Source organism: Cervus canadensis, chromosome 21 (genome assembly GCF_019320065.1).
Source record: "Cervus canadensis isolate Bull #8, Minnesota chromosome 21, ASM1932006v1, whole genome shotgun sequence".
NCBI classification, from domain to species: Eukaryota; Metazoa; Chordata; class Mammalia; order Artiodactyla; family Cervidae; genus Cervus; species Cervus canadensis.
This window is the reverse complement of record NC_057406.1, coordinates 7425415-7452454: the sequence shown is the minus strand read 5'-3', so window position 1 is coordinate 7452454 and position 27040 is coordinate 7425415. Positions and strand designations below refer to the sequence as shown.

General features: G+C 56.0%; 2 protein-coding genes across 5 annotated transcripts; one reads left to right on the top strand and one right to left on the bottom strand.

The window, feature by feature from the left end:
• L3MBTL2 (L3MBTL histone methyl-lysine binding protein 2) lies at positions 1-18207 on the top strand. 2 transcript variants are annotated; one of them, XM_043440224.1, is made up of 18 exons: positions 53-125; positions 1351-1435; positions 1944-2187; positions 3727-3860; positions 6890-7013; positions 7797-7876; positions 9070-9187; positions 9578-9712; positions 9973-10061; positions 11264-11495; positions 12025-12101; positions 12274-12378; positions 13195-13342; positions 13724-13806; positions 14121-14355; positions 14832-14897; positions 15731-15847; positions 16276-18207. In XM_043440224.1, exons 2-18 carry the CDS (start codon positions 1433-1435, stop codon positions 16386-16388), a joined length of 2103 nt encoding a protein of 700 aa, XP_043296159.1. In that variant the 5' UTR covers positions 53-125; positions 1351-1432; the 3' UTR covers positions 16389-18207. The 2 variants fall into 2 exon arrangements, with proteins under 2 accessions (XP_043296157.1, XP_043296159.1); XM_043440222.1 differs by lacking the exon at positions 1351-1435 and having other exon boundaries at positions 1-125.
• Positions 15722-27040, bottom strand: CHADL (chondroadherin like). Of its 3 annotated transcripts, none has more exons than XM_043440220.1 (6): positions 26795-27039; positions 25116-25284; positions 22876-24576; positions 22232-22398; positions 21396-21593; positions 15722-15920 (listed from the first exon to the last, which is right to left on the bottom strand). In XM_043440220.1, the coding sequence occupies exons 1-5, from the start codon at positions 26800-26802 to the stop codon at positions 21422-21424; spliced, it is 2217 nt and encodes a 738-aa protein (XP_043296155.1). In that variant the 5' UTR covers positions 26803-27039; the 3' UTR covers positions 15722-15920; positions 21396-21421. The 3 variants fall into 3 exon arrangements, with proteins under 3 accessions (XP_043296155.1, XP_043296154.1, XP_043296156.1); XM_043440219.1 differs by lacking the exon at positions 15722-15920 and adding an exon at positions 18849-19064; XM_043440221.1 differs by lacking the exon at positions 15722-15920 and adding an exon at positions 20845-21228 and having other exon boundaries at positions 26795-27040.

The window sequence follows — 27040 nt, the reverse complement described above, 5'->3', positions numbered from 1 at the left end:
CTCGGCCCTTGGAGGCGGCCTATGAATGTGCTCCGGGAGAGCGGCGAGGCCAATATGGCTTCCTACACCTGGTGACGGTTGAAGAAACTGTGTTAGGTCTCATGGAGAAGCCCCGGGGCGTCGAGGTGAGAGGGAGAGGACTTCTCGTGACTGGGAAAGGGAACCCCGAGAGCCTCGCTCGGTGGGCCTTCGTTAGGCCTTTGAGCGACGCCTGGAGGGTGGAGGATGGACGGATGGATAAACAGGTAGTTAGGCTGAGCGAGGCCAGAGGCGATTGATGTCGCCTTTTGCTCCCGTTCTCCTGGGTCCGAGTGAGGTTGAGAGAGGAACAGCTTCACTGGCCTGGGGGAAGAGGAACTGGATTCAGGATATGAGAGCTCCTGAATCTTCCTTCTCCCCCTTGTCTCATGGTGGCGTCTTTAGGGACTATGAGGCCAGTCACATCCTGGTGGGAAGTAAAGGAAGATTAAAGTTTAATAAATACTCCGTATCTGGAGCGTATCCGTGCGTTGTCTCCCACAATAACAAGCCTTGTGTTATTGTCTCTTTTTTTACGGATCATGCAGCTGAGGCTTGGAGAGGGTGGTGCTACTCCCCAGGAGGGTCACACTGCTGTAAAGTGAAGGAGATGAGCACTAAGTCTGTCAGGTTCCAAAACTGTCCCTGTTTGGCTTTTTCCACTCTTCCCACCACCTGTAACCCATACATCCTTTCATCATTTGGCTTGTGGTCACCTTATATTTGAATTTCCTTTCTGGCACATTTGCATGTGTAGTGTAAATATAAAGTGGAATCGCTCAAAAGCGCTACAAGAGTAAAGAAGAATCATCATCAGGGTAGAGTGTGAATAACTCCCAGTTTTAGAGCTGTCACTGACTGCTGGGAACAGAACGAGGCTTTCCATAGCGCCTGGGTGCTCATAGCAGCCCTCTAAAGAAGGCTTGTTCCAGCCATTTTACTGATGGAGAACCCGAGAGTCCTAAGTAGGAGACCCTGGATTCCAACTCCAGGGTATCTGATTTGAGAGCCTCTACTTTTAACCAGTAATGAGCACCAGCATTTATTGAGCACTTGCTGTGTGCAAGTCACCATTCTGAGTGCCTTTCCCATATTAACCCTTATTTCTCCCCCAAAGCCTATGAAATAGGTGGGATTGTCCTCATTTACAGATGGGGGAACCGAGGCACGGAGATTGAACTGCTGCAGGTCATACAGTAGGGATGGTTTTGGAGTCTTAGCCTAGAGCCCAAACGCTTCACACCTTTTCTGCTACATGCCAGTTAGATTCATATACAATACCTCATTTTACATTGCACATCTTTTGAGCCAAATACTTTTCTTGTTTTATAGATGAGAAAATTGAGACCCAGACAGGTTAAACAACTTGCCCAAGGACCCACAGCTAGTTAGGATCAAGGCTGAGTCCAAAGCTATGGTATGTCCCACAGTGCTAGTATGTCATTTGCCTCAAATCCTCTTTAGGGCAGTCTGGGCCCCAAATTAACTTTCATCTGACTTACATTGTTTTTGAGTTGAAATTACTTTGGTGTACATCTGCTGAAGGGGGAAGAATGAGTTTCTAAAATACATCTTTTCCAAAATGTCTTCATGAAGCACCATGCTTAGTATATTTTCACATCACTGTATTCTGTGTGAACTGTGGTAAAATGTCATCATGTATAAATTTGCAGAGGACCCTGGTGAATTCCTAATACATGTTTCTGTCTTGCTAAGGTATTCTTTTGCAGTTGAGAAATGTATAAACAAGAGTAATGATCCTGGTGTTTACGAAAGGGGTGTTTGATTGTACCTGCCACTCGGCCCAGAAGCGTTGACTTGACCGAGAACTGGAAAGGGAGTTGATAGCAGACCTGCAGTTTCCCTTTTCTTACAGTAAGCCAAGCATGATTGCTTCAGCCTGCTTTGTGTCATCCTTTTCCTAGGAGACTCCGTCTTCAGAACCGATGGAGGAGGAAGAGGAAGACGATGGCCTGGAGCTCTTCGGTGGCTATGACAGTTTCCGGAGTTATAACAGCAGCGCGGGCAGTGAGAGCAGCTCCTATCTTGAGGAGTCAAGTGAAGCAGAACATGAGGATCGGGAAGCGGGGGAGCTGCCCACCTCCCCGCTGCATCTGCTCAGTGCAGATCCACCACCGCGATCCTTAGATGGCAGTGGTTCTGAGCCAGGTGCCTTCAAAGTGTCCCCTGAAGATAGGGAGGTTTCAGAGGCTATGGATGGAGAGGTAGATGTAGGCCAGGTGGGTGGAGCTGTCCAGGTGTAAAGGGTTCTGTGATCTGATGTCTAAGGACCTGTGAGAGAGACAGAGGCACTCCAAGTATCCCCAAGGGTCATTTCAGTCTGATTTCAAGTTGTGATTTCATTCTTTTCACACAATTAATATTCATTCAGCACATATTAGATGCCGGTCATTAACATGGTGGTGCTTTTGCATTTGTGTAAATAATAATAGTTGGTGGATTTCTAAGCCTGGGTCTTGAGAATATATGACACTTAATGTGATCTGGTTACTCTCTGGGAACAGACAAGAAATAGCTTGTGAGTTGGAAGTGAGAGGCAAGGAAATACAGAATTAAGTGACCTCCTGGTAAGAGGATGAGGGCAGATAAGAATCCCCGTGAATCATCTGGAAGCCAGTTGGCTTCAGAGGTATATGATGCTTGCATAGCTGCTGGACCTCTGTGTCAGGGCCTCCAGTGTGGGGACTCCCTGTGCAAAGAGGCAGGTTAGATGGTCTGTGATGACACTCCTGTTTCCTGGTCCCTTTACTCTTTAGAGGAGGAGCATCTAATACTCTTTGCCTGTCCATTCATCTGTCTTGTCTTCCTCTCTCCCCTTTTATTTTTATTTATTAAATTATTTATGTTACTGTTGGTTGCACTGGGTCTTCATTGCTGCACGCGGGCTTTCTCTAGTTGTAGCAAATGGGGGTACTTCGTTGTGGTATACGGGCTTCTTGTGTGGCTTCTCTTATTGTAGACCACAGGCTGTAGGTGCACGGGCTTCAGTAGTTGCAGCACATGGGCTCAGTAGTTGTGGGGCACGGGCTTAGCTGCATTGTGGCGTGTGTAATCTTCCCAGGCCAAGGATCAAATCCGCCTTTCCTGCACTGGCAGGCAGATTCTTAGCCACTGTACCACCAGGGAAGTCCTATCTCCCCTTTCTTTTATTTTTCTCCCTTCTGTCTTTTTCCAGTCATTCTCTTAGAATCTTAGCACTAGAATGAACTATTAGAGACCATCTAGTCTGGGGGTGCACACACCTGGCCACACATTAGAATCATTTGGGGAACTTCTCATAACCACTGATGTCTGTGTCCCACCACAAATCAGGTCATTCTAATCAGGGCATTTTTAAATGCTTTCCAGGTGATTCTAATGTGATATCAGGGAAGAATCATTGATCTAGTTGAGCCTCTTTAGAGATGAGAAGAAAACAGGCCCACAGAAGTTAAATGATATGGGTACATTTTTGTCTTCTCATTTTCCTCTTTGCAAACTTTCCCCAGTTGTCCACAGGGATTCTCCTTAGCCCCTCTGTTGACACGCAGAGCCAAGGGATGCCACACAGCTTCAGGGGTACACACCTCCTATTCCAGTTCTGTCAGCCTTAGGGGCTTAATGCAGTGCCCCAGGTTTGAAGGGCCCGTCATTTTGTTTGAATTGGGGTGATGATCGAGGGAGTCACGTGCTAAATTCTTTTCCCAGCTGTCTGTGAGATGTGTGGGATCGTGGGTACCAGGGAAGCCTTCTTCTCCAAGACCAAGAGATTCTGCAGTGTCTCCTGTTCCAGGAGCTACTCCTCCAACTCCAAGAAAGCCAGTATCTTGGCGAGATTACAGGTGAGAGACAGTCACTTGGAAGACCCTTCCTGGGGCCCTGGGTACTGAGTGAGGAACTACCAACTGTGCTGGCGAGGGGCCCAGAGGGCTTGGGCAGGACATTGCTTGTGGCCTTCTGAGGTTGTAAACGGCCTGGTATTTCTTACATGCCCATTTCTGGAGCTCAGTAAGTTGCAGATTCATGGAGCTACCCTTCACCCCCAACCCTCACCCCTCAGGGTCTGACGTGTCCTCAGAAAGTTCTCTTTTTGGCCGTGCTGCGTGGAATGTGGGAATTGCAGCTCCAGGGATGGAACCCATGCCCCCCTGCAGTGGAAGTGCAGAGTCCTAACCACTGGGCCACCAGGGAACTGCTGCCCTCAATAAGCTGTAAACAAGAACTCTGGGGGGAGTCTGGCACCCATGTCTTCCTGCTGCACTTTTACAAATGCTCTGAAAGGAAGCCGGGAAATGGGCCACAAGCTTCTCCGGCCATGGTGGGTTTGAGAAGATGGTGCCTCGTCTCTGACTCCATTCCATAGGCAGCTGCCTAGAAAGTCTTACCAACCTCTAGTTAACTATTGACATTTGTAGAACTCTGAGAAGGGGGAGGATTCTTGGAGCTGAGTTGTCTAACCCACATACTAATTGACAAGTGTGCTGAGGTCCAGAGAGGAAGAATGATGTACCTATGGGCTCTGTAGGAAGAGGACTGAGCTGAAACTGGAGCCTCATCTCGGGAGCCTGGCCTTGTGTCTTCACTACACTGGTTTGCAAACTTGACTACATGTAGGGTCACCTGGAAAGTTTCAAAAATCTCATGAAGATTATGGTTTAATTGGGAGGGAGCACAGCCTAGACATAGGAGACTTTAATGAGCACCCCAGGTGATTGTCCTGTGAAGCCTGATGTTTATTGTGTGTCTCAGTCCAGCTCTTCTAGTTAAAGCCTTGTGCATGTTATCTCTCACTCGTGAGATAGTTACTGTTGTCTCCCTCACTTTGCAGATTTTAGTCAAGGCATAAGAAAGTCCTTCCCAGTGAGCTAATAATAACATTGTTATTAACTACAGTCTGGGGATACTTGAGAAGGGCTTGGCACCCTCAGTCTAACCAGTGATTCCTAAAAAATGAATTTTTAAAGATTCCTGTTTCAAAGGCTCAAAAATTTTTACTAACTTACTCAGAGGTACACACATAAAATTCAAGAGCCAGGATTTGGTGCCAGGTCTGTGTGGAACTTCAGTTCAATTCAGTCACTCAGTCGTGTCTGACTCTCTTCGACCCCATGGACTGCAGCACGCCAGGCCTCCCTGTCCATCACCAACTCGCGGAGTTTACTCAAACTCATGTCCATTGAGTCGGTGATGCCATCCAACCATCTCATCCTCTGTCGTCCCCTTCTCCTGCCTTCAATCTTTCCCAGCATCAGGGTCTTTTCAAATGAGTCAGCTCTTCACATCAAGTGGCCAAAGTATTGGAGTTTCAGCTTCAGCATTAGTCCTTCCAATGAATATTCAGGATTGATTTCCTTTAGGATGGACTGGTTGGATCTCCTGGCAGTCCAAGGGACTCTCAAGAGTCTTCTCCAACATCACAGTTCAAAAGAATCAATTCTTTGGCACTCAGCTTTCTTTATAGTCCAACTCTCACATCGATACATGACTACTGGAAAAACCATAGCCTTGACTAGATGGACCTTTGTTGGCAAAGTAATGTCTCTGCTTTTTAATAGGCTGTTTAGGTTCGTCATAACTTTTCTTCCAAGGAGTAAGTGTCTTTTTATTTCATGGCTGCAGTCATCATCTGCAGTGATTTTGGAACTTAAACCCACATTTTTTTTATTTTAAATTTTGTCTGTGCCACTTGTGTCTTGCAAGATCTCAGTTCCCCGACTAGGGATTGAACCCGGGTCCATGGCAGTGAAAGCGCCAGATCCTAACCACTAGACCATCAGGGAACTCCTTAAACCCACATTTCTATTTCTTTGATCTCTCTCTTTTTTTTTTTTTTTAAAAAAAAACTTTTTACTTTGTAGTACAGTAGCTTCCTTTACGGCTCAGTGGTAAAGAATCTGCCTGCTAATGCAAGAGAGGTGGGTTTGATCCCTGTGTCGGAAGGATCCCCTGGAGAAGGAAACGGCAACCCACTCCTGTATTCTTGCCTGGGAAATCCCATGGACAGAGGAGCCTGATGGGCTACAGTCCATGGGATTGCAAATGAGTCGGACACAACTGAGTGACTGAACAACATAGCCGATTAACAATGTTAATGATAGTTTCAGGTGGACAGCAAAGGGATTCAGCCATACATATGCGTGTATCCATTCTCCCCCAATCACTGATCTCTTTAATAAATTCTCTGGGCCTCTCTGATCAGTGCTTAAGCTACAAATTACCGACCAGGTCTTCCCTATTAACTCAGATGGTAAAGAATCTGCCTCTGATGCAGGAGACCCAGGTTTGATCGATCCCTGGGTCTGGAAAATCCCCTGGAGAAGGAAATAGCAATCCACTCCAGTATATTTGCCTGGAGAAAAATCCCATGAACAGAGGAGCCTGGCAGGCTACAGTTCATGGGTCACAAAGAGCTGGACACGACTAAGCGACTAATACACAGGTCAGTAGGACCCCTTTGAGTACCTCATAAACTCTGTTCAGTTCATGAGCCTTCTGAAACTCCCTCTCTGCCATAAACCCATAGGAACACCAGAGGAAGGAGAAGGCTGAGAGCTGAGGCCACCAGCAAGAGGTTCCTCGCAGTAGCAGGGCTTAAAAGATGGAAAATTTATCCCTCCCTTCCCTCTGGCTCTGCCAACCCCCCCCCCCCCCCGCCCCCGCCCCTGCAGGTGAACAATAGCTAAGTGCTTATTGAGTTCAGCACAATATGTGACCCTCACCCTTGCAACTCCCCCCTGAGCTAAGCATTTTAATTGTTATCATCTTGATTTACAAGTTAAGAAACTGGAGTCCCAAAGAGGTTACCTGGGCAGTCCAAATCCGGAGCCTTGTTATCAGCCTTTAGGCTACAGATGCGCTCTCCTCCCTCCAGGGAAAACCACCTACCAAGAAGGCCAAAGTCCTGCACAAAGCTGCCTGGTCTGCCAAAATTGGAGCCTTCCTCCACTCCCAGGGGACAGGACAGCTTGCCGACGGGACCCCAACCGGGCAGGACGGTCAGTCAGTGGGGACTGGTGCTCAGGAAGCCGGTGGGGGGTGGTGCCAGGACTCGGCGGGTGAGCGGGGCGCTCCCTAGGAGCCAGGATTGGAGAAGGGGGCCAGCTAGAAAGGACCAGCCCAGGCTCGCTTTAGATGGCATCTTCCCCACCTGCGAGTAACTGTGAGATGGCCCAGAAGATCCCTCAATCACTCTCCTCTTGAGCACTTAAAAGCCAAGAGTTAGCTTCCTTTGTTTAGCATTGCCTGTAACCCTCGGGCTTTTGTTTCCCTGGGGCAGTGGAGACCTAGATCTTCACTGTGAAGAATGGTGGTGGGATTAGCAACTTCTCTCTTTCTGAGTCTAAGTAGCTGTTTCTAAATAAATGTAGGCTGGAAGCTATGCACTATGTGGTCTGACACAGCTCCCAGATGAGGGCTGGAGGGGCTGTGGTGTGTGCACCTCCCACCCATCTAGATTGGCTATGGCCAATGAGAGGTTGGGGGCAGTCTGAGGAATTTAAGCCCGAGGGTCTTTGAATTTCCGTCTTTCTCTTGGGGGAGGAAGATCAGACATTTCCCTCTGAGTGTTCCCTCTACTCCTGAGAGTCTGGCAACCTCTGGATGAGGTCCTCCCCGTCCCATCCCCATGGCCACTGCTGGGGCAGGTATGGGGCGAGCCCAGGCTGCGCGGTGGGGAAGGGCCTGTGCTCCCGGTCCTCAGGGCCGCCCAGGTTCCTGGAGAGGCTGCTGTGAGAGCTCCCCGCTTCAACCCCTCAACTCTGGTCCTCTTGGTTCTGCAGCACTGGTCTTGGGTTTCGACTGGGGGAAGTTCCTGAAGGATCACAGTTACAAGGCTGCTCCTGTCAGCTGCTTTAAGCATGTGAGTGCCCTGGGCACGAGGGGAGGGCGGGCAGGGGCCTGGGTGCGGCCGCCGGCTCACTCACCTGCCTCACTGCTTCAGCAGCGGGAGGGAACAGGATGAAGTCTGGGTGCCCGGCTTTTCGGCTCGCTCCGATTCACCTTTCTGTCCACTTGTTCTTCACCAAGTCCTCACAGACCCTCACCGAGAGCTTTGAGCATGCCCCATGGAGGTCCCCCCCAGGCTTATTCACATAATAGCACTTTGTGCTTTGGTATCCAGAGCCAACTGTAAGAATCCCCTTCTCTTTCCCCCATTTTTAGTGCTTTCCTGTTGACAGCTTGGTGCTTGTGAACCGCCCTGCATTGGCTCCCAGGAGGCAGATATGGGTGCCTCCTGGAACCCCTTCTGCTAGAGGCTCCCTGACTCCCTGTCACTGTATACTCAGTTGCATCTGACTCCTTGAGACCCTGTGGACTACAGCCTGCCAGGCTCCTCCATCTATGGAGTTTTCCTGGCAAGAACACTAGAGTGGGTTGTCATCTCCTCCTTCAGAGGATCTTCCCAACCCAGGGATCGAACCCTGCACTGGCAGGCAGATTCTTCGTCTTTCAAGCCAATTTCCTAAAGCCCAGGAAATATGGAGAAGGCCTATTTATTTTATTTTGGCTGCACTGGGTCTTTGTTGCAGAGCACAGGGGCTTCTCATTACGGCGCAAGGGCTTAGTTGCCCCTTGGCTTGTGGGTGCTTAGTCCCCAACCAGGGATTGACCTCACATCCCCTGCACTGGCAGGCAGATTCTTGCCCACTGTACCACAAGAGAAATCCAACCACCCGGTGTGACGATTGAAGGAGTGCTGTTTGTGTCTTAGAAGCGCCTGTCACATAGTGAAAGTGGGAAACTGCTAGGTGTCTGCTGGCACAGGTGTGCTGTGCCTGGGAGGGTGACAACTAGGAGCCAGTCCTGTAGAGATTAGCAGGGCTGTGTGACACCCCTACTCCCATCCCCTGACTCAGCTCTTCACAGGGGTGGGCACCTCAGTTCATCGCTTCCTCCCTAGACCTGGGCCTAGCCTTGCATGCACAGTGAGTGAGGGGAAACACCGAGGGGCAAAGGAGAAGGATACAGCATCCCATGAGGCCCTGCAGCCAGCCGCTCTCCTGCCCACCCAGGTGCCTCACTGTCCCCTTGAACCCTCTCACCACTACGCAGGTCCCACTCTATGACCAGTGGGAGGATGTGATGAAGGGAATGAAGGTGGAGGTACTCAACAGCGACGCCGTGCTCCCCAGCCGGGTGTACTGGATTGCCTCAGTCATCCAGGCAGCAGGTGGGTGCTCCTCTGACCAAGGCAGGGTCAAGGGCTGGGGGCGACATCTCCAGATGGACAGGTAGTGTCGGAGCAGACATCAGCTTCATAAAACAAAAAACCCGCCCACTGGAGTTTCGTTCTCCCTTCTTGCTATGCTTTCATGTTACCTACTTCTTAGAGGGGACCACAGAGCTTGGCGAGTTTGGAAACTCCCATTCTGAAGTTCATTCTAGAGTAGATCAGGCCGTAGAAAATTACTCCCCCTACTGTGCCATACTGCTTTCCAGGTACATGGCAGGGGCTTGTTTTCGCTCTGGCTGTTGTAGAAGGGGTTCTTGGAGTAGGCAGCCTGGTTTAGGCTGGAGAAGCAAGAAGGCCTGAGAGTTACCTCTCCTTCCTCCTGCTCAGGGTACCGGGTGCTGCTCCGGTATGAAGGCTTTGAAAATGATGCCAGCCATGACTTCTGGTGCAACCTGGGGACTGTGGATGTCCACCCCATCGGCTGGTGTGCCATCAACAGCAAGATCCTGGTGCCCCCGCGGAGTGAGTTGATGAGCGTGCTGCCCATCCTGGTTCCTGTGGGCCCCTGGGAGAAGTCAGACCAGCCCACAGCCCACCTGCCTCCTCCCTTCCTCTCCCTTGCCCAGAGGCCGCAGGGCAGGTCCAGGCTGGGGAATCCAGGACTGCCGGGCTGAGAGGCAGAAATACGTTATTCAGGCCCCTCTGCTACTCTCTGGGGCAGACTGGCGCCTGTCAGCAGAGTGGTGGCAGTCCGTACTCAGGATTCTGCTCTGCCTCCCCAGCCATCCATGCCAAGTTCACCGACTGGAAGGGCTACCTCATGAAACGCCTGGTGGGCTCCAGGACGCTGCCTGTGGACTTCCATATCAAGGTCTGGCAAAGCACCCTGGGGTCTCCTAACTGGTCTGCTCCTGCCCCTTTCCCCTTCTGTCTGTCCTTTGTGCTGCTCACTGGAGTGTTTTTTCTAAGACCCCCTTGGTTTAGCCATCAGAGCAGCTCCAGATTCCCTAAGTATGGGTGGTGGGCGTCATCTACCATTAGCTTCCTCCCTGCTTTGAGCCAGCCTCATTGGTCATGTTGCTTTGTCTGCTGGCGTGCTCTTCCAGATCTTCCTTTGCTCATAGCGTTTTCAGGAGTGTTCATTCAACTGGGCTTCCCAGGTGGCGCTAGTAGTAAAGGGCCTGCAGGCAATGTAGGAGACCTCTATTCATTCAATAGATTTGACTTAAGTGCTTGTAGTATACAAGGCACTGCCGTCTGTCACTCTCCCCCTCCTGGTGGGATTTGGAATTGCACTGCTCTGTCCCCACCACTACTAAGAAACTGGAATGGTTCTCCCTGAGTCCGCAGTGCCCCGGTGCTGGAAAAGCCCCACAGAACTTCCGTACCCATCCTCTATCCCAGGCAGGACAGCGCCAGAACCTCAGCAGACAGAACCGCCTGTCTCTTCACCCAGGCCCCACCACCGGGGCTCTAGAGCAGCTGTGGGATCTTGGTCACTATCCTTGGCTGTGTCCAAGGGGCAGGCATTACTGCTGAGGTGCTAGGAGAGCCGTTCAGAGCTGCAGCCCGGCGGGGCCAGGGCTGAAATTAGAGGTATCGAGGCAAAGGGTGCTCAGTTCTCTAAACACCAGGCTGGTTTAGTGGGTGCCGTCGGCAGGGGCTGGAAGGTAGAGAGCACCGGGAGGGACTCGTGGTCAGTGCAGACCCCTGGAAGAGCACAGAGCTGGGCCCCAAGCCCAGACGTGGGGCTCGGCTCTGGCACTGATGACCCCGTGTGACTCTAGGTGGGTCACACGGCCTCCCCGGGGCACTGTTTGCTTAATCTGAAAAGCAGTCTGTGATTCCCGTCACAATGACTTGCTGGCATTTTGGTGCACACATTGTAAATATTCTATCATCCCAGGGACTTGGGAGTCAGGGTGGAATCTGGTGGGCAGGAGGGGGCTCCTCTGCCGGTTTCCTCGCCCCCCACCCCGTCCCGTCCTCTGGTTACTCCCAAGGGACAGGACAGGACAGGACAGTGAGAGGGAGGAATCGACCCAGCAGGCCTGTGTTCTGATGTCATTGCAGATGGTGGAGAGCATGAAGTACCCCTTTCGGCAGGGCATGCGGCTGGAGGTGGTGGACAAGTCCCAGGTGTCCCGGACCCGCATGGCCGTGGTGGACACAGTCATTGGGGGCCGCCTGCGGCTCCTCTACGAGGATGGCGACAGTGACGACGACTTCTGGTGCCACATGTGGAGTCCCCTGATCCACCCTGTGGGCTGGTCCAGGCGAGTCGGCCACGGCATCAAGCTGTCAGGTTAGCCGTCCCTGGCCAGCATGGGCCTGAGTCGGGGTGGGGGGCACATCTCTGCATCCCACAACTAATCTGAGTAATGGGGACAGTCACATTTACCCTGAGCATAGCAGGACTTGACCAGGTGTCCCGAGGGATTGCGTGACTTGACCAAGGACACTCAGCCTGAAGCGTGTTGTGTGTTTTAGTTGCTCAGTCATGTCCAACTCTTTGCGATCCCATGGACTGTAGCCCGCCAGGCTCCTCTATCCATGGAATTCTCCAGGCAAGAATACTGGAGTGGGTTGCCATTTCCTTCTCCAGCCTGAAATGGTAAAAGTTAATTCGCAACTATAGGCTCCAGGCCACATCCTCTCCTGGCAACATAGGAGGAGTCTGGGTCCTCAGGGCTGAATAGTTCCAACAGAGAGCTCCTGGTGGAGGGGTGAGGGGCTGCTGAGCAGCCCCACATTCTGGGGGAGGTGTGGAGATGGTCGTGTTAGCAGCTTCAACTTCCTTCTCCCCCTTCCTCCCTCCACTATCTCCCTAAAAGAGAGGCGCAGTGACATGGCCCACCACCCCGCCTTCCGGAAGATCTACTGTGATGCTGTTCCTTACTTGTTCAAGAAGGTGAGGCCCAGCCCTGGGCACTGCCCCTTGGCCACAGGTCCACTCCAGACCTGAGGCCCCAGATCTCCCCCTCCCCTCCCCGTTTCCTTGTCAGGCCAACAGCAGCTGAGGCCTCTTTCCCACCCCTCCCCGGGCCAGTCCAGAGATTGCCCACCTGCCCCATTCCTTTAAGGTTCGAGCTGTCTACACAGAAGGTGGCTGGTTTGAGGAGGGGATGAAACTGGAGGCCATCGACCCCCTGAATCTGGGCAACATCTGCGTGGCGACCATCTGCAAGGTGAGCCTGGGCTCCCTCCGGCCTCCAGCAGCGCTTCCTGCGCGCAGGGCGGTGGCAGAGCGCCCCCTACTGGCTGCTCCTGAGCGGCCTGGTTTTCGCACATACAGACTTAGCTCCTGGCTCGGAATCTGCTTTCTCGTCAGGGGTCAGAGGCTTGCCAGCCCTGTGGGCTGGTCCAGGCCTGTGGGCCATGGCATCAAACTGTCAGGTTAGCAGAGTCCCTGGCCAGCCACCTGTGGGTGCTACTGAACACCTGGCCTGAGCCTGGTCCTGGGTCAGCTGTAGGCCTTCCTGCCACCACCTGCTGTCTCCTTTGGGGGCTAGTCTTGCCACGCCACAGCCGGGCTGGCGTTGCTGCAGACCTCGGTTACTGCTGCAGCCTGAGGAGCCAGCAACCACCCCTCAGCCCTCCTGGGGACACACCGATTCGTCCATCTAGCAAATCTCCAGGCTGGGCCCCCGAGTTCACCCTTGAGAACACAGTGACAAAAGGACAGAGACAGTTCCTGCTGGCACAGCATGTGGTGTCCATTGAGGGGGTCAGGAAGATCCCCTAGGAGAGGAAATGGCAACCCACTCCAGTATTCTTGCCTGGAAGGGCTTGTGGGGCTGCAGTCCATGGGGTTGCAGAGTCTGACATGACTGATCACACATGAGGAAGCTAGATGATTTTACCATTACACGGGTTACATGAGTGCTGAGTGCTCTGAAAAGCAGCTCCATCCTCCTCATATCCCTATCCTGTCACCTCACCCTGGGATGGGGGTGCAGTTTAGAATACCAGGTTCTGTCTGTTTCCCTCTCCGCCACCACTAGGTACTCCTAGATGGTTACCTGATGATCTGTGTGGACGGGGGGCCCTCCACAGATGGCTCCGACTGGTTCTGTTACCATGCTTCCTCCCACGCCATCTTCCCAGCCAACTTCTGCCAGAAGAATGACATTGAGCTCACACCCCCGAAAGGTAAGACTGGCATACAGTCGGAGGGAGCAGGGTTGAGGCCACAGGCCAAGCCAGACTCCAGGAGCTTGAAGTCTTGAGTGGACTGGAGAGGTGACGCACTCCCCACGGTCACCACTAGCCCTTCATCTGGGCTGGCTGGGCCCCATGGCCCCATGTGGCTTGGTGAGCAGAGCTCCCACCTGTCCCTTTGGGCAGTGAGCACCCTGTACTACAGGACTGTGGGCCTAGAGCAGGTACCAACCTGGGGAGGAGGGAAGAACGTTGCTGGGGAGACTTTGGGCTGAGTCCTGATGGAGCTGCAAGAGCCCCTTTGGCTCTGTGGGGGGCTTTCCAGGACCCCCCCTCACCTCCCTCCCTCCTCATCTCTGCCTTCCACTCCAGGGTACGAGGCTCACACTTTCAGCTGGGAGGTCTACTTGGAGAAGACCAAGGCGAAGGCAGCTCCATCGAGACTCTTCAACATGGTGAGGAGACCAACCCTGCCCACCACCACCCGAGGTGGTGCTTCCAGCCCCTTCTCTTCTCGAGTCCCTGCTGCTAAGATCAGTTGTTTCAGGGAGGAGTACCAAACTCTGATGGGGATGCGTGCTGAACAGTCAGCCAGTGCCTTTCCTAGAGGGGCTGGCGCCTGGGATCACAGTGCAGAGGGGTTTCTGGTCTGAGGACCCCCCTCCCCCACCAAACCCCTGCAGGCAGGCTCGGACCCGCTCCCACACCCAGGGCTGCTCCGACAGGGTGGGGACCTAGCTGATTTGCTCGGCCTTGATGCCCATTACAGGACTGCCCCAACCACGGCTTCAAGGTGGGCATGAAGCTGGAGGCCGTGGACCTGATGGAGCCCCGGCTCATCTGCGTGGCCACTGTGAAGCGGGTGGTGCACCGACTCCTTAGCATCCACTTCGATGGCTGGGATAGCGAGTACGACCAGTGGGTGGACTGCGAGTCCCCGGACATCTACCCTGTCGGCTGGTGTGAGCTCACCGGCTACCAGCTCCAGCCACCTGTGGCTACAGGTCTGGGCTCTCCTGGCCCTGAGGGGCTCTTGACTTTCTTTTTCCTTCCTGCCAACCACCCTCCGCCCCACCTCCCCCACCGCACACCCACCTTTGGCCCTCTGGCGTGAGATCAAGCATCTCCTGGACCACTTCCTGGGAGAGAGCGGCCCTGGTCTCCCCCTTCTGCTCCTGACTTCTCTGTCTCCCTCTCCCTCTGGCCTGCAGAGCTCCTTCCTTGACCTTGCCCACTCTGTCATATGCTCGTGCCCTTGTGCACCAGGTAAATCCCCCAGGCCCCTCTGAGCACCCTGGTGATGCGGGTGGGCAGAAGGGACAGCTGTCATCCAGTCCCTCCCCGCAGCCCCTCCCCATTCTCACGGCCCAGCTCTGGCTTTCCTTCAGGGGCGTCCCCTGTGTAAGGGAGGCCGGTGAGGGGTGGGCAGGGATCTTGGGATGTGCTCTTCTCACTTCATGTCTGTGTCTTTCAACAACAGAGCCTACCACACCTCTGAAAGCCAAAGAGGCCACAAAGAAGAAAAAGAAACAGTTTGGGAAGAAACGTAAGTGATGCTCTAAAGCTGCCCGGCTGGGGTGGGACCTGGGATCAGCTGAGCCTGTGTACCTGGGCGGGGGGCCACTACCCAGATCAGTCACACTCTTCATGGCCCCACCTCTCCTTTGCCCTTTGCCCCATGAGCCCATCCATCACCCTGTGTTTTAGGGACCCAGAACACAATTAGGGAGTCTTCTGGTCTCTGGCAGTGGTTAGGATGCTGAGGAAAAGACACAGAGGCTGTATGGGTTGGAGCAGGGGCCGCGGGTGGCCTGGTCTCTGAGGCCTTGTGCAGTTGTGGGGTATGAGGGTAAAAGATTGAAGAGCAAGTCATTCTCTCATGATCCCCAGGGGGAGGGAGCAAGGGTGACCCCCAAGCGTGGGGACCTCTCACAGGCCGACCCAACCTCAGCAGGCCCCAGGCTGAGCTGCAGTGAGCTGGGCTCCCCGACATGGTCTCTGCAGAAGAGAGGATGTCCCGAAAGGGAACAGAGAGGAAACAAGACACGGTCCCTGAGGAGGGTTAAGATCCTGTGAGGGTGTGGCATGGATCCAGTGGCAGGACCCTGTGCCGTTGAGAATCAGGGCTGGGAAAATCACACTGTGGACGTGAAGAAAGTGAGGAGCAGAAACAGGAAGCTTAACCACCATGGTGGGGAGGGGGCGCTAATCCGTTACTGGGGAGAAGCTCTGAGCCTTGGGCACACAGCCCTGAGGGGTGAGGTCAGAGTTCAGGCCTTGGTCCTCCCCAGCTGATACCTTCCCCTCTGCTGGGCTGCCAAACCGCTGTTTCATGTGGATACAGCCCTCGCCTGGATTGAATTCTGTTTTTATTCCAAGGAAAAAGAATACCACCGGCCAAGACACGGCCTCTCAGACAGGGGTCCAAGAAGGCCCTGCTGGAGGAGGACCTGCAGGCGGCAGAGAAGGTGCCATCGGAGCCCACTCCTGATGAGAGTAAGAGCCTCCCGCACACGGCTGGGGCTGGTGGGCGGCTCCCTGCTCAGAAGCCGGGCCTCTCCTTCCCCACCTGGGCACAGAAGAGCAGAGTCAGGCTTGAAGGGCATTTTCTGGGCACCGAGCAACCTTTCTCAGACCACTGGGCCCAGAGGGCTTCCCAGACACCCGCCCCCAGCTCTGAATGGAGCCGAGCACTGGCCTGGCCCTCTCCACCCCAGCCCCAGCCCATGCACTTAGCAGGGTGGACTGCCTGCCAGGCTGGTGGGACAGGGCCCTAGGCCTTGGCTACTGCCTGCCCCACAGAGGGGAAGGGGCTCTCCCCGCCACACCCCGAGGGCCCCTGTCTGTAGGAAGCCCGGTTCCTTCTCCAGATCCTGAGCTCCATGCATCTCTCCTTCTTGCCCTGCACCTCTCTTCCTCTTCAGTCATCACCGTGCGTGTGAAGGAAGAGCACTTGGACGTGGCCATGGCTGACAAGGCCCCGAGTCCGGAGCTGCCTGTCCCCGTCGAGAACATCAAACAGGAGATGGATGACTGAGCCTTCCTCGCTGCCAGCCGGAAGCCAGCCTAGGGCGCCTCTCTTGCCACCACGCCAACCTACTTTACTTTGGAGACTGAGCCTTTTTGCATAAATTTTGCCTGGTGCTGTGGGGGCCAGGCACCCAAGGAGCAGCCAGGGTCTCCTCTGGCCTCTGGCCTTCTCTCCTGCAAGGCCATGAGAATGGGGGCTACCTGTGAGCAGCTCCCTCTCCAGCGAGAGCTCCTGAAGCTCTTCCTCACTCGTCCCCTCCACTCCCCCACACTGCTCCATTGGCAGGGTGGGGGGCTACACATGGCAGGCAAGTTGGCTAATGGTTAGGCCCACGCAGATCTCGAGGTGGGGACAGACAGTCACCTGACAGACCTGAGTGGTGCCAGGGGTACAGCCTCTGCCCCAGACACCATGCGGAACGGCCCCTCCTGCCTGGGTTGGGGCTCTGCTCTTCCTGGCACCCCCAGGAGGTTGGGGAGCCCTGTACCGGCGCCCAGCTCTGGCAGGCAGCTGAGCAGCAGTGACCATCACGTAGGTCCCGGTGACTTGTGAGGTGGCCTTGATCTGTTTTCCCTTGGCATAAGTACTGACTCCATTTCCAAGAGGAGCAGAGGCAAGGTCTGCCCCCTAGGAAAGGGAGCTTGCCAGGGCCTCAGGTGGGGGAGACCACACCAGTCCCTGAGCCACGGGAAGGGGGGGTGGGTCTGGGTGTGTGCACATGTGTGTGCACACGCATGCAAGCATCCCCTGAGAGAGAAGGTGCCACCATTGTTGAACTTAACCCACTCTGGAGCCCAGCTGGACTAGGACCTGTCCTTTCCTTTCTCCCTTTCTCTGTTAACCAGGAACAGGTCTGGCCTTGCCAGAAAGTCTGGGGCCTCGACATGGGATGGTCCGCCCTGCTGGCTGGTGTGGCCCTGAAGGAGCTCCTGGAGGCAGGGACATGCTTCTTGGTCCTTTCCCTCACTGTGCATGTCCTTAACTCCATAATATATTTTGATTCTGCTGCTCCTCTGAAAGTACATTCTAGAAGTTCACCTAGTGTCTGCCCACATTTCAGCTGCTTCTGTTCCGCAGTTAAGTCTCCTTTGAAGCTGTCTTCTCCCTCTGACCCATCGTCTCTTCAGGAGACCTGGCACCTAAGTGGTGACAGTCTGCTGTCCTCAGCCCCTCTTGCCTTCCACGTGTTTGTGTAGAGACAGCATGGCTGGGTGTGTCCCTGTGTTACCCTGTAATAGCTGCCACAGTCCGTGCCTGCCAAGTGGGATGCTGACCTTGGGTGTGTAGAGGACCCTGCTGTTGGATGTCATCCCGGAGATGGGCGACCAGCCCAAGGGGAGCCAATTTCAGTTCAGAGAGAACCAGATCTTTTGTCCTTTCCTAAAGGCACTGTGCAGGCTCAGGTGGAATGGAAACGAGGCCTAGGAAGGCCCCTCTTGCAGCCTGAACTCCCCGAAATGTGACAGGGGCTGTGCCTCCCCTCCCCCAGCTCATGGTGATGGGGGAAGGTGGCTGGCAGTGGCGTGCAGTCCCACAGCCTGCTCGCACGGCCTGCCTTTGTTGAGGGTGATTGCCCAGCTGAGAAGAATCATTGTCCCCGCTGCTCTTCCCTTTAAAGGATCAAGTTCTGACTGAAGAGCTTCTGGGGTGATGGGACTTGTTTGGCCTTCCGTTTTGCTTCTTCCTGAGTGCAGAAGTTGAGGCCCACAGTGCCTGAGCACAGCACGCAGGGCTAGGGGGCAAGTTCAGCCGCCGTGCCAGCCCCAGATGGGCTTCCCACACTTAAGTCCTGTGAGACGATTAAATCCCTTTCTTGCTGCCGTCAGTCTGTGTTCCTTCTGTTCTGAGACGCCACCCCACCAGGTCGGCTACAGAGACGGGGAGCGTTCACCCATGAAGAGTGCAAGACACATCTCCACAGCAGACGCCATGGTACTTGTCTCTGCCACTCCCCTCCAGGACCCCGGGCTCCCCGGAGGCCCAGCCCATCTTCAGGCCCCTCGTGACCAGCACGAAGGTGCCCTCAGCGAGCATGTGACCAAGTGTAGACACATCCCTGGGCCCTGGAGGTTAGTCAGGCACAGATGGACCTGTTGACCTCCAGGACGTTTTAGCTCAAGGCACAGAATGAACCTTGTCCCTCCACTGCCCTTGCCATTGGATGGGACTAAAAGTCTTGAAGTTCCACAGCAGTGGCGGGGGTCAGGGAGGGAGAGCCAAACACCTGAAGGCTGGAAGACGTCCTGAGGAACGGAAGCCTCTCCACTCCTTGCCCCACTGCCCAACGGCCGGCAGGGAGCACCTCTCTGGGGCAAGCACTGGTGGAACCCCCTGCACTTTCCTTTACTGTCACCCCGTTGGCCCCTTGGCTGCTTGAGGGATGGGGAAGCAAGGGAATTGGCATTTGTGACAGCCTCATGCCAGACACTAGTTTACAGGTGTTCACACAGCTTACTTCATCCTTGATCCTGTGAGGACATGGTGACTTTACATGTAAGAGAAAGAAGGCTCATTAAAGTTCAGTAACTTGGTGGCCTAAGTTGACAAGAAATGGCAACAGTGGGATTAAACCAGCTTGTCTTGGCCAGGTCACAAGACTCGGTGGCTTCAATCTGGTGAGCGCCCCAACGCAGAACATTCTGCCAGGGATCAGGGCCTGTGTCCTTCAAGGCCTTTGTATTCCTGGGAGGAAGCAGCTACTTTAAATAGAAGTAGAAATAAATCCTAGGGCTTCCCTGATGACTTCGTAGTAAAGAATCTGCCTGCCAGTGCAGGAGATGCTGGCTTGATCCCTGGTCTAGGGAGATCCCACATGCTGCAGGACAACTACTGAGCCTGTGCTCTAGAACCCAGGAGCTGCAACCGAACCCACGGGCAGCTAACTGCTGAAGCCCAAGAGCCGCCACAAGAGAAGCCTGCGCACCACAAGAGGAGGAGCCCCTGCTTGCCGCAATTCGAGAAAAACCTGTGCAGCCAAGAAGACCCAGCACAGCCAAAATAAAATAAACCCCTGGTGTGATCACTCAACTAGAGCCAGACATTGTGGAATGTGAAGTCAAGTGGGCCTTAGGAAGCATCACTATGAACAAAGCTAGTGGAGGTGATGGAAATCCAGTTGAGCTATTTTAAATCCTAAAAGATGATGCTGTGAAAGTGCTGCACTCAATATGCTATCAAATTTGGGAAACAACAGTGGCCACAGGACTGGAAAAGGTCAGTTTTCATTCCAATCCCAAAGAAAGGCAATGCCAAAGATGCTTAAACTATCACACAATTGCACTCATCTCACACGCTAGTAAAGTAATGCTCAAAATTCTCCAAGCCAGGCTTCAATAGTATGTGAACGGTGAACTTCCAGATGTTCAAGCTGGTTTTAGAAAAGGCAGAGGAACCAGAGATCAAATTGGATCATTGAAAAAGTGACAGTTCTAGAAAAACATCTACTGCTTTATTGACTATGCCAAAGCCTTTGACTGGGTGGATCACAACAAACTGAAAAATTCTTAAAGAGATGGGAATACCAGATCACCTGACCTGCCTCCTGAGAAATCTGTATGCAGGTCAGGAAGCAACAGTTAGAACTGGACATGGAACAACAGACTGGTTCTAAACAGGGAAAGGAGTATGTTAAAGCTGTATATTGTCACCCTGCTTATTTAACTTCTATGCAGAGGACATCATGAGAAACGCTGGGCTGGATGAACCACATGCTGGAATCAAGATTGCCGGGAAAAATATCAATAACCTCAGACATGCAGATGACACCACCCTTATGGCAGAAAGCGAAGAACTAAAGAGCCTTTTGTTGAAAGTCAAAGAGGAGAGTGAAAAAGTTGGCTTAAAACTCAACATTTAGAAAACTAAGATCATGGCATCTGGTCCCATCACTTCATGGCAAATAGATGGGGAAATAGTGGCAGACTTTATTTTTGGGGGGCTCCAAAATCACTGCAGATGGTGACTGCATCCATGAAATTAAAAGACGCTTGCTCCTTGGAAGAAAAGTTATGACCAACCTAGATAGCATATAGCAGATAGTAGAGACATTACTTTGCCGACAAAGGTCCATCTAGTCAAAGCTTTGGTTTTTCCAGTAGTCATGTATGGATGACAATTGGACCATAAAGAAAGTTGAGTGCCAAAGAATTGATGCTTTTGAACTGTGGTGTTGGAGAAGACTCTGAGAGTCCCTTGGATAGCAAGGAGATCCAACCAGTCCATCCTAAAGGAAATCAATCCTGAATATTCATTGGAAGAACTGATGCTGAAGCTGAAACTCCAATACTTTGGCCACCTGATGCGAAGAACTGACTCATTTGAAAAGACCCTGATGCTGTGAATGATTGAAGGCGGGAGGAGAAGGGGACGACAGAGGATGAGATGATTGGATGGCATTACCAACTCAATGGACATGAGTTTGAGTAAACTCCAGGAGTTGGTGATGGACAGGGAGACCTGGCATGCTGCAGCCCATGGGGTCAGAGAGTCAGACTCAACTGAGCGACTGAGCTGAACTGAATTATGATCCCAATTACTTAAAAAAAAAAAAAAAAAGGAATTCAACTATATGTTTTGTCAAATGTAATGTCAAGGGGGTGATGGAGTCTGAGCCGTGGTGCCAACAACACATCTGTACCCTTGCTCTTCCCACCCCAGCAACAAGTGAGACCCCCGAGATCGGGTGGGAAAAGGCTGAATTGACAGCAAGCCAGCAGTGACCGTCACTGTGGGATTCTCCTGGACACACATCGTCCCGGGAGGCTGCAGCTTAATCAGGCCACTGTCCCAGGGGACAAAACGGCCTGTGGTCATTTCTTCACAAGCTCCATCTAAGCTTAGCCCAGAGCTGGAGAGGGTGGACATCACTCTCAGATGCCACCAGAAGTAGATCTGGTCCCCGCCCAGATCTACAACCTCATGAAACTGAGACCAAGAGAAGTCAGACCCTTACCACCGTAAGGGCCTTAAAACCTGACCCACCCGAGGCCTCACTGCCCCCACCCCTCGGCCTACCTCGTTCGCTCTCTGCCGTCTTCCCTTCATGGGGTCCCCCGGGCGCCAGGCCTGGGGCCTGGTGTCCACTTGGCCTTCCTGGCAGCCCGGCCCGGGCAGGCTTCAAAGACAGCAGCTGCGACCTTCACCCTCTGGCCACGGGCACTGGGGGGGGTGGCACAGGTGGCCCCCACACGCAGGTTCAGACCCGCCAGCCACCTGAGAAGAAACGTGGTGGGGGGAGCCCCCGTGCCGAGCTTCCCTGAGGACAGCAAGGAGGTCCTCGGGTTTGGGCACAGTGGGGCCGAGTGGATGAGAGTGGACACACCAGTTAAGTGATCCTGAGCAAGTCAAACCTCAATCCCCTCCCTGTAAAAGGGGGCCAGTAATAAACAGTGGTGGAGGACTGGTGAGCCAAAGCGATAGAGACAAGCTCCTGAATTTAACGTCATTTTACAGTCACCACCAGGAGGTGGACGCAGTCACCATCATCCCCTTTACAGATGACTTAACAGCACAGAGAGCCCACGTGGCTCAAAAGGAGACAATCACAGAGGCGGCTTTGAGCCCTGGTCTCTGGGCTCCAGGGCCCTTGCTGCTTTCTTGGGCAATGAGGTACAGTGCTCTCACGTGCTGACTAGGTCCACTCGGCTGGGCAGATTTCACCCCCACTTTATGGACGAGGGAACAGAGGCTCAGGGAAACCCACCCCAAGTCCTGTGGGATAGCTCCCCAGGGAGGGCAGCTGGCCCTGGCAGGATCCTCCCCCACCATAGGTGCTCAAATGGCACTGACCTGGTGCCCCCAGGGAGACGGTGGGGGCTTGAGAGCAGCTGGCCCCCACTGGGGGTGCTCACCTGTGAAGCGGGAGCAGCTGGCAGTCACAGCGGAAGGGGTTGCCGCTGAGGTCAATGAGCTCCAGCTCGCTGAGACTGGGCAGGGCGGGCAGTGTCTGCAGCTGGTTCTTCTGCAGGTGTAGGCTCCGGAGCCGGGGCCCCAGGCCCGAGAAGGCCCCAGGAGAAATCTGCAGGAAGGCGCCAGGCTCTGGTGTGAGCTCCTGCCGGCCCGTCCCAGCCCCAGGCCTGGGGAGTGGAGAGCCCAAGGCGGGGGCAGGAAGGGCAGTGCTGGTGGAAGACCCATGCTGGTCCAAGGCCAAAGCACTTGCCCTCTACAAGTCACCCAGACCCCCAGTTCACGGTTCTTTCGCTAGACCCTATCCCCCACACAATAACAAAAGCCCTGCCCACATAGCGTGTAACAGCAGGTAATCCCACAGACCCTGGGGAGCTCCCGCCTCCAGGCCTCAGCGGCGTCCTCCCTGCCTCCACGCGGCACTGCATTCCGGCCTAATCTGTGGCCCACGCCTGAGTTCCTGGGGGCAGGCGCAATGCCCAGCTCATCTCAGGGCCCTCACGCCCAGCCTCGGGCCCAGCGAGGCAGGGTAGCGGTGTGGGCTGAGAACACAAGCTGCCTCCCCTCGCCCCTTCTCCCCTGCGCCCACCTGCTCCAGGCCACTGCTGTTGAGAAAGAGGTGCTGCAGCGAACGGCCCACAGGCCGGAAGGCGCCATCTCGTAGGGCCCCGAGCGGGTTCCCCGAGAGCTGCAGCTCCAGGAGGGCTGGCAGCCCCTCCAGGGCCTCCGTGGGCACCTCGTCTAGCTGGTTCCTGTCCAGGTGCAGCTTCTCCAGCTCCCGAGCAGGACCCAGCGCCCCAGGGGACACTCGGGCGAGGCGGTTCCCACTCAGATAGAGCCAGCGCAAGGCCCTCCCGCCTGCCAGGTCACCGGGCGCCAGGTGGTCCAGGGCGTTGTCCTGCAGGTGCAGGGAGAAGAGGCTGGGCAGGGCGAGCAAGGCAGCCCCTGGCACCCGCACGAAGCGGTTCCGCTCCAGGTACAGGTAGCCCAGGCGGGGGGCGCCCTCGAGGGCGGCAGCGCTGAGGCCAGAGAGCCGGTTGTCCGACAGGTAGAGGTAGAGAAGGCTGTCCAGCCCCGCCAGGGCGCCCGCCTCCAGCTCCTTGAGGCCGCAGTGCTGCAGGTGCAGCGACACGAGGCGGCCCAGGCCCGGGAAGGCCGCCCGGGGCACCACGGGGAAGCGGTTCCGCCTGAGGTCCAGCAGCTGCGTGTCGTTGGGGAAGCCGCGGGGCACGGCCTGCAGGCCCCGGCCCTCACAGCTGCTGTGCCGCGACTCCGGGACGCACACGCAGGTGCGCGGGCAGGGCCCGGCCGCCCCGGCCTCCTCCCCGGGGGCACCGGCAGGGGCGCGGGGCCGCGCAGCCGCCAGCTCCTCGGCCTCCTCCTCCGCGGCCGCCCCGGACTCGGGGCAGCGCAGGTCCGAGGGCCGCAGGGCGTCCAGGGCCTCCCCGCGCAGGCGCCGCGGCCCCCAGCACGCGCCGTCCGAGCGCACGCGCGCCCGCGCCAGCCACTCCAGCAGCGGCCGGGCCCGGCAGCCGCACCACAGCGGGTTCCCCTGCAGCCGCAGCCGGCGCAGCTGCCCCGGGCCCTGCAGCGGCGGCAGGGCGTCCAGCTGGTTCCCGCGGAGGTCCAGCGTGTGCAGGCGGGGGCAGCGGGCGAAGGCCCGGGCATCCAGGGCCTGCAGGGCCCCATGGTCCAGCCTCAGCTCCCGCAGGCCGGGGAGCGCCAGCCCGTCCTCCTCCCCCGCGTAGGTGAAGGGGTTGTGGCCCAGCTCGAGGCGGGCCAGGCCGCGGGCCTGGGACAAGGCCGCCCCGGGCAGGGCTTGCAGCTCGTTGTGGTGCAGGCTGAGCCGGCGCAGGGCGGGCAGGCCGGCCAGGGCCTCTGGGGCCAGCACGCTAAGCGCGTTGTGCGACAGCTGCAGCCAGCGGGCGCGCACCAGCCCCTGGAAGGCCATGGCGGGCAGGTAGACCAGGGCGTTGTGGGCCAGGTTCAGCGTGGTCACCGCGCCCAGCGCCCCGAACGTCCCTGGCCGCAGCTCCTCCAGCAGGTTCCCCGCCAGCTCCAGCCGCTGCAACGAGCCCAGCCCGTCCAGCGCCTCCTGGGGCAGCGCGGTCAGGCGGTTGGAGGCCAGGTTGAGGAAGAGCAGGCGGCCCAGGCCTCGGAAGGCCCCCTCGGCCACCAGCTCCACCTGGCAGTACCGCAGGTCCAGGTGTGTCAGGTAAGGCAGGTCCCGGAAGGCAGCCGGGGGGATCTCCTTCAGCATGTTGCCCTGGAGCTCCAGACGCTGGGTCAGCTGAGCCGGGAGAGGAGGGCAAGGCTGAGGGGCACCCGGACCACAGCCTGTGCCCCTTGCTAACACTGGCACGTGCTCTTCCCTCACGTGAACAGTCTCCCCCTCGCCTTCTCTTCATCCTGCTCCCTGACTCCTCCTCCAGGAAGCCTTCCTCCGCAGCCGCCCGGGTATCCCTGGCTCTGGCACTTTCCACGTTGAACTGTCACTGCCCCCTCTGCTTTCACTCTCCTATCCAGCTCTTGACTCCGCGGGCAGAGACCATACCTTATCCCAGTAGATCCCCCGTTCGCTGCCCCAGGGCCTGTAATTAACTCAGTGTCTATTATAGGTCACTTAACTTGTTCCAGTAACTTAGGATTTTAAATAGATCATCTCCCTGTTGTTGGCTGTTATCATTCCCATTTTACAGGTGTGAAGACTGAGGCTCAGGGAGGAAAAGTGAGTTGCCGGAGCCTCCCCCAGCCAGGTAGTGGCAGATCCTCCGGTGCCAGCCCAGGCTCCTCCTGCTGTCCTCCCCCACCCCACCTTGCCCTGCTGACCTCAGGGATGGCGGTCGGCACCTCGGTGAGGTTCTGGTGCCGGCAGGCGACATGCCTCCTGGGATTGTCGCAGACGCAGGCCTGTGGACAGCGCTGGGCCACCGCACACTGGTTTGGCCCCAGTGGCAGCAGCAGTGGAAGCAGCAGCACCAGGGAGACACTCTGGGGCCTGGCAGAGAGAAGGGCCAATTGTTCGCAGAACAAGAGACCCACACTGTCCGCTTCCCTGAACCCTGCTTCTTGTCCCAGAGCCCCTCGGACGTTTTCCTTCTCTGGCACTGGGGAGCTGTCATTACCCTGAGCCTCCGACCCCTCCAATTGAGCTGGGATTCCCTGTTTTACATCAGAGGCAACAGGATCAGACCGAGGGACAACCTGGCGAGTCCCTGTGACTGTCTGCCCAGTGCCTTGGTGAGGCCTTGCCCAGTCAGTTCAGAGGAGTGGACAGGCTGTACAGAGGCTCCTGGGTCCAGGGGAGGCCTGTCCTCCCAGGAGAGTCAGCCATTCCTCAGACCGATGTGGCATCGGCATCGGCACCCCGGTGCTAGGGAGCACGACATGCACCTTGAGGAGACGGCCCGGCAGCTGGAGGGGCGGACCCAGGCCTGGCCCGAGTGAGGCTAGACTTTGGGGGACCAGGTGTCATGGGGTCCAAGAGCCTCAAGGAGCCTTAGTGGCTGGCCAGTGCCTCTCTGACAGGCAGGCTGGTGGGAGCTCCAACTTCTGTCCTGTTTATTCCTCTGCCGTCCTTTCTTCATCTTAGCGCCACCCAGCTGGCCTGGCCTGGCCTGGGGGAAACAGGGTATGGCCTTGGGGCTGTGCTTTGGGCCAGGTCTGTCCACTTACCCGTCTGTCCACCCACCATGCGTCCATTGCCCAGCAAGACCTCTTCACCTCCCAACTGCTACCTGCCTCTCCACAGGGCCCACCGTGCCACGGTGGCACTCCTTGCTCCCCCAGCCCTCCGCTCACTGCCAACACCCAGAGGGAACTTTCCGAAATACAGGTGGGCCCTGACACCCAAGCTGAAAACCCTCCAGCATCTCCTCACTGCCTATGCTGGGAAGTCCTGAGTCCTGATTCCCTGACAGGTACCCACCCGCTTGGAGCCTTCAGTGTCCCCGTTGGCTCCCCTACCGTAAGTATGCAGAGCAGCTCCCTCCTGTCTGCCTGCCACGCAAACCTCACCAGCTCTTCCCGTGTCTGTCCTCAGCTTTATGAGCAGCCCTTCCTGGCCCCTGGGCTGGCTCCCACCCTGAGCCGCCCCATTTCTGCTCACTGACTTGTCACTGTCTATTTTGCAGTCTCCTTGGAGTCCCAGGGTCGAGCCTGGCCTTGGGGCTGGTGGCATCCTCTAGAGTCTGTAATGAGGTTGGGTCTCAGGGCAGGCTGCTGTGGGGTGGGGGGTGCATGGGGACAGATCCCTGAAGGTCAAGCATCCAGGCCTTGGAGGGCTGCCAAGCTCAGCCAGGCTTCTGGAGGACTAGCCCAGGGGAGCTCCCGGGAGCAGCTGCACCCGCCATCTTCCACGAAATATTCTTTTGAGACCCTCGGAAAATCTCGGTCCAGGAAGATCCCAGGGCCCCTGCCCCCCAGCCCTGAGAGGCCCAGGGGCTTGCCTGCAGCCATGCAGCTTCTCTGACCCCCTCCCCCGGCAACCCCGGGGCCCCAGGACTCACCCCGCCATGCCGATCGCACGGCCAGTCTGGCCTGGAGGCGCAGCGCAGGGAGAGGCTGGCGAAGGCCCCCCGCCTGGACGCCGGGGGAGCCCCCCTCCCGGCCCGCAGACCTGGCAGCGGGGGCAGAGCTGAATGGGAGGCTTTGTGAGGTGAGGGAGAGACGGGCATGGCGGGAGCAGCGACTGGAGTTACAGGGCCTCAGACCGAGTCCCTGGGCCAGCTCAGCCAGGAGGGGCCTTGAGGGGC

Coding starts and splice junctions, on each gene's coding strand:
- L3MBTL2 (XM_043440222.1), top strand. CDS start 102: ATGGAGAAGCCCCGGGGCGTCGAG. Junction 13,343..13,723: donor TGAGCTCACACCCCCGAAAG/GTAAGACTGGCA, acceptor CTTCCACTCCAG/GGTACGAGGCTCACACTTTC. Junction 14,898..15,730: donor GAAACAGTTTGGGAAGAAAC/GTAAGTGATGCT, acceptor TTTTATTCCAAG/GAAAAAGAATACCACCGGCC.
- CHADL (XM_043440221.1), bottom strand. Junction 24,577..25,115: donor TGCCGACCGCCATCCCTGAG/GTCAGCAGGGCA, acceptor CTCCCGGCTCAG/CTGACCCAGCGTCTGGAGCT. Junction 22,399..22,875: donor ACAGCAGTGGCCTGGAGCAG/GTGGGCGCAGGG, acceptor GCCTTCCTGCAG/ATTTCTCCTGGGGCCTTCTC.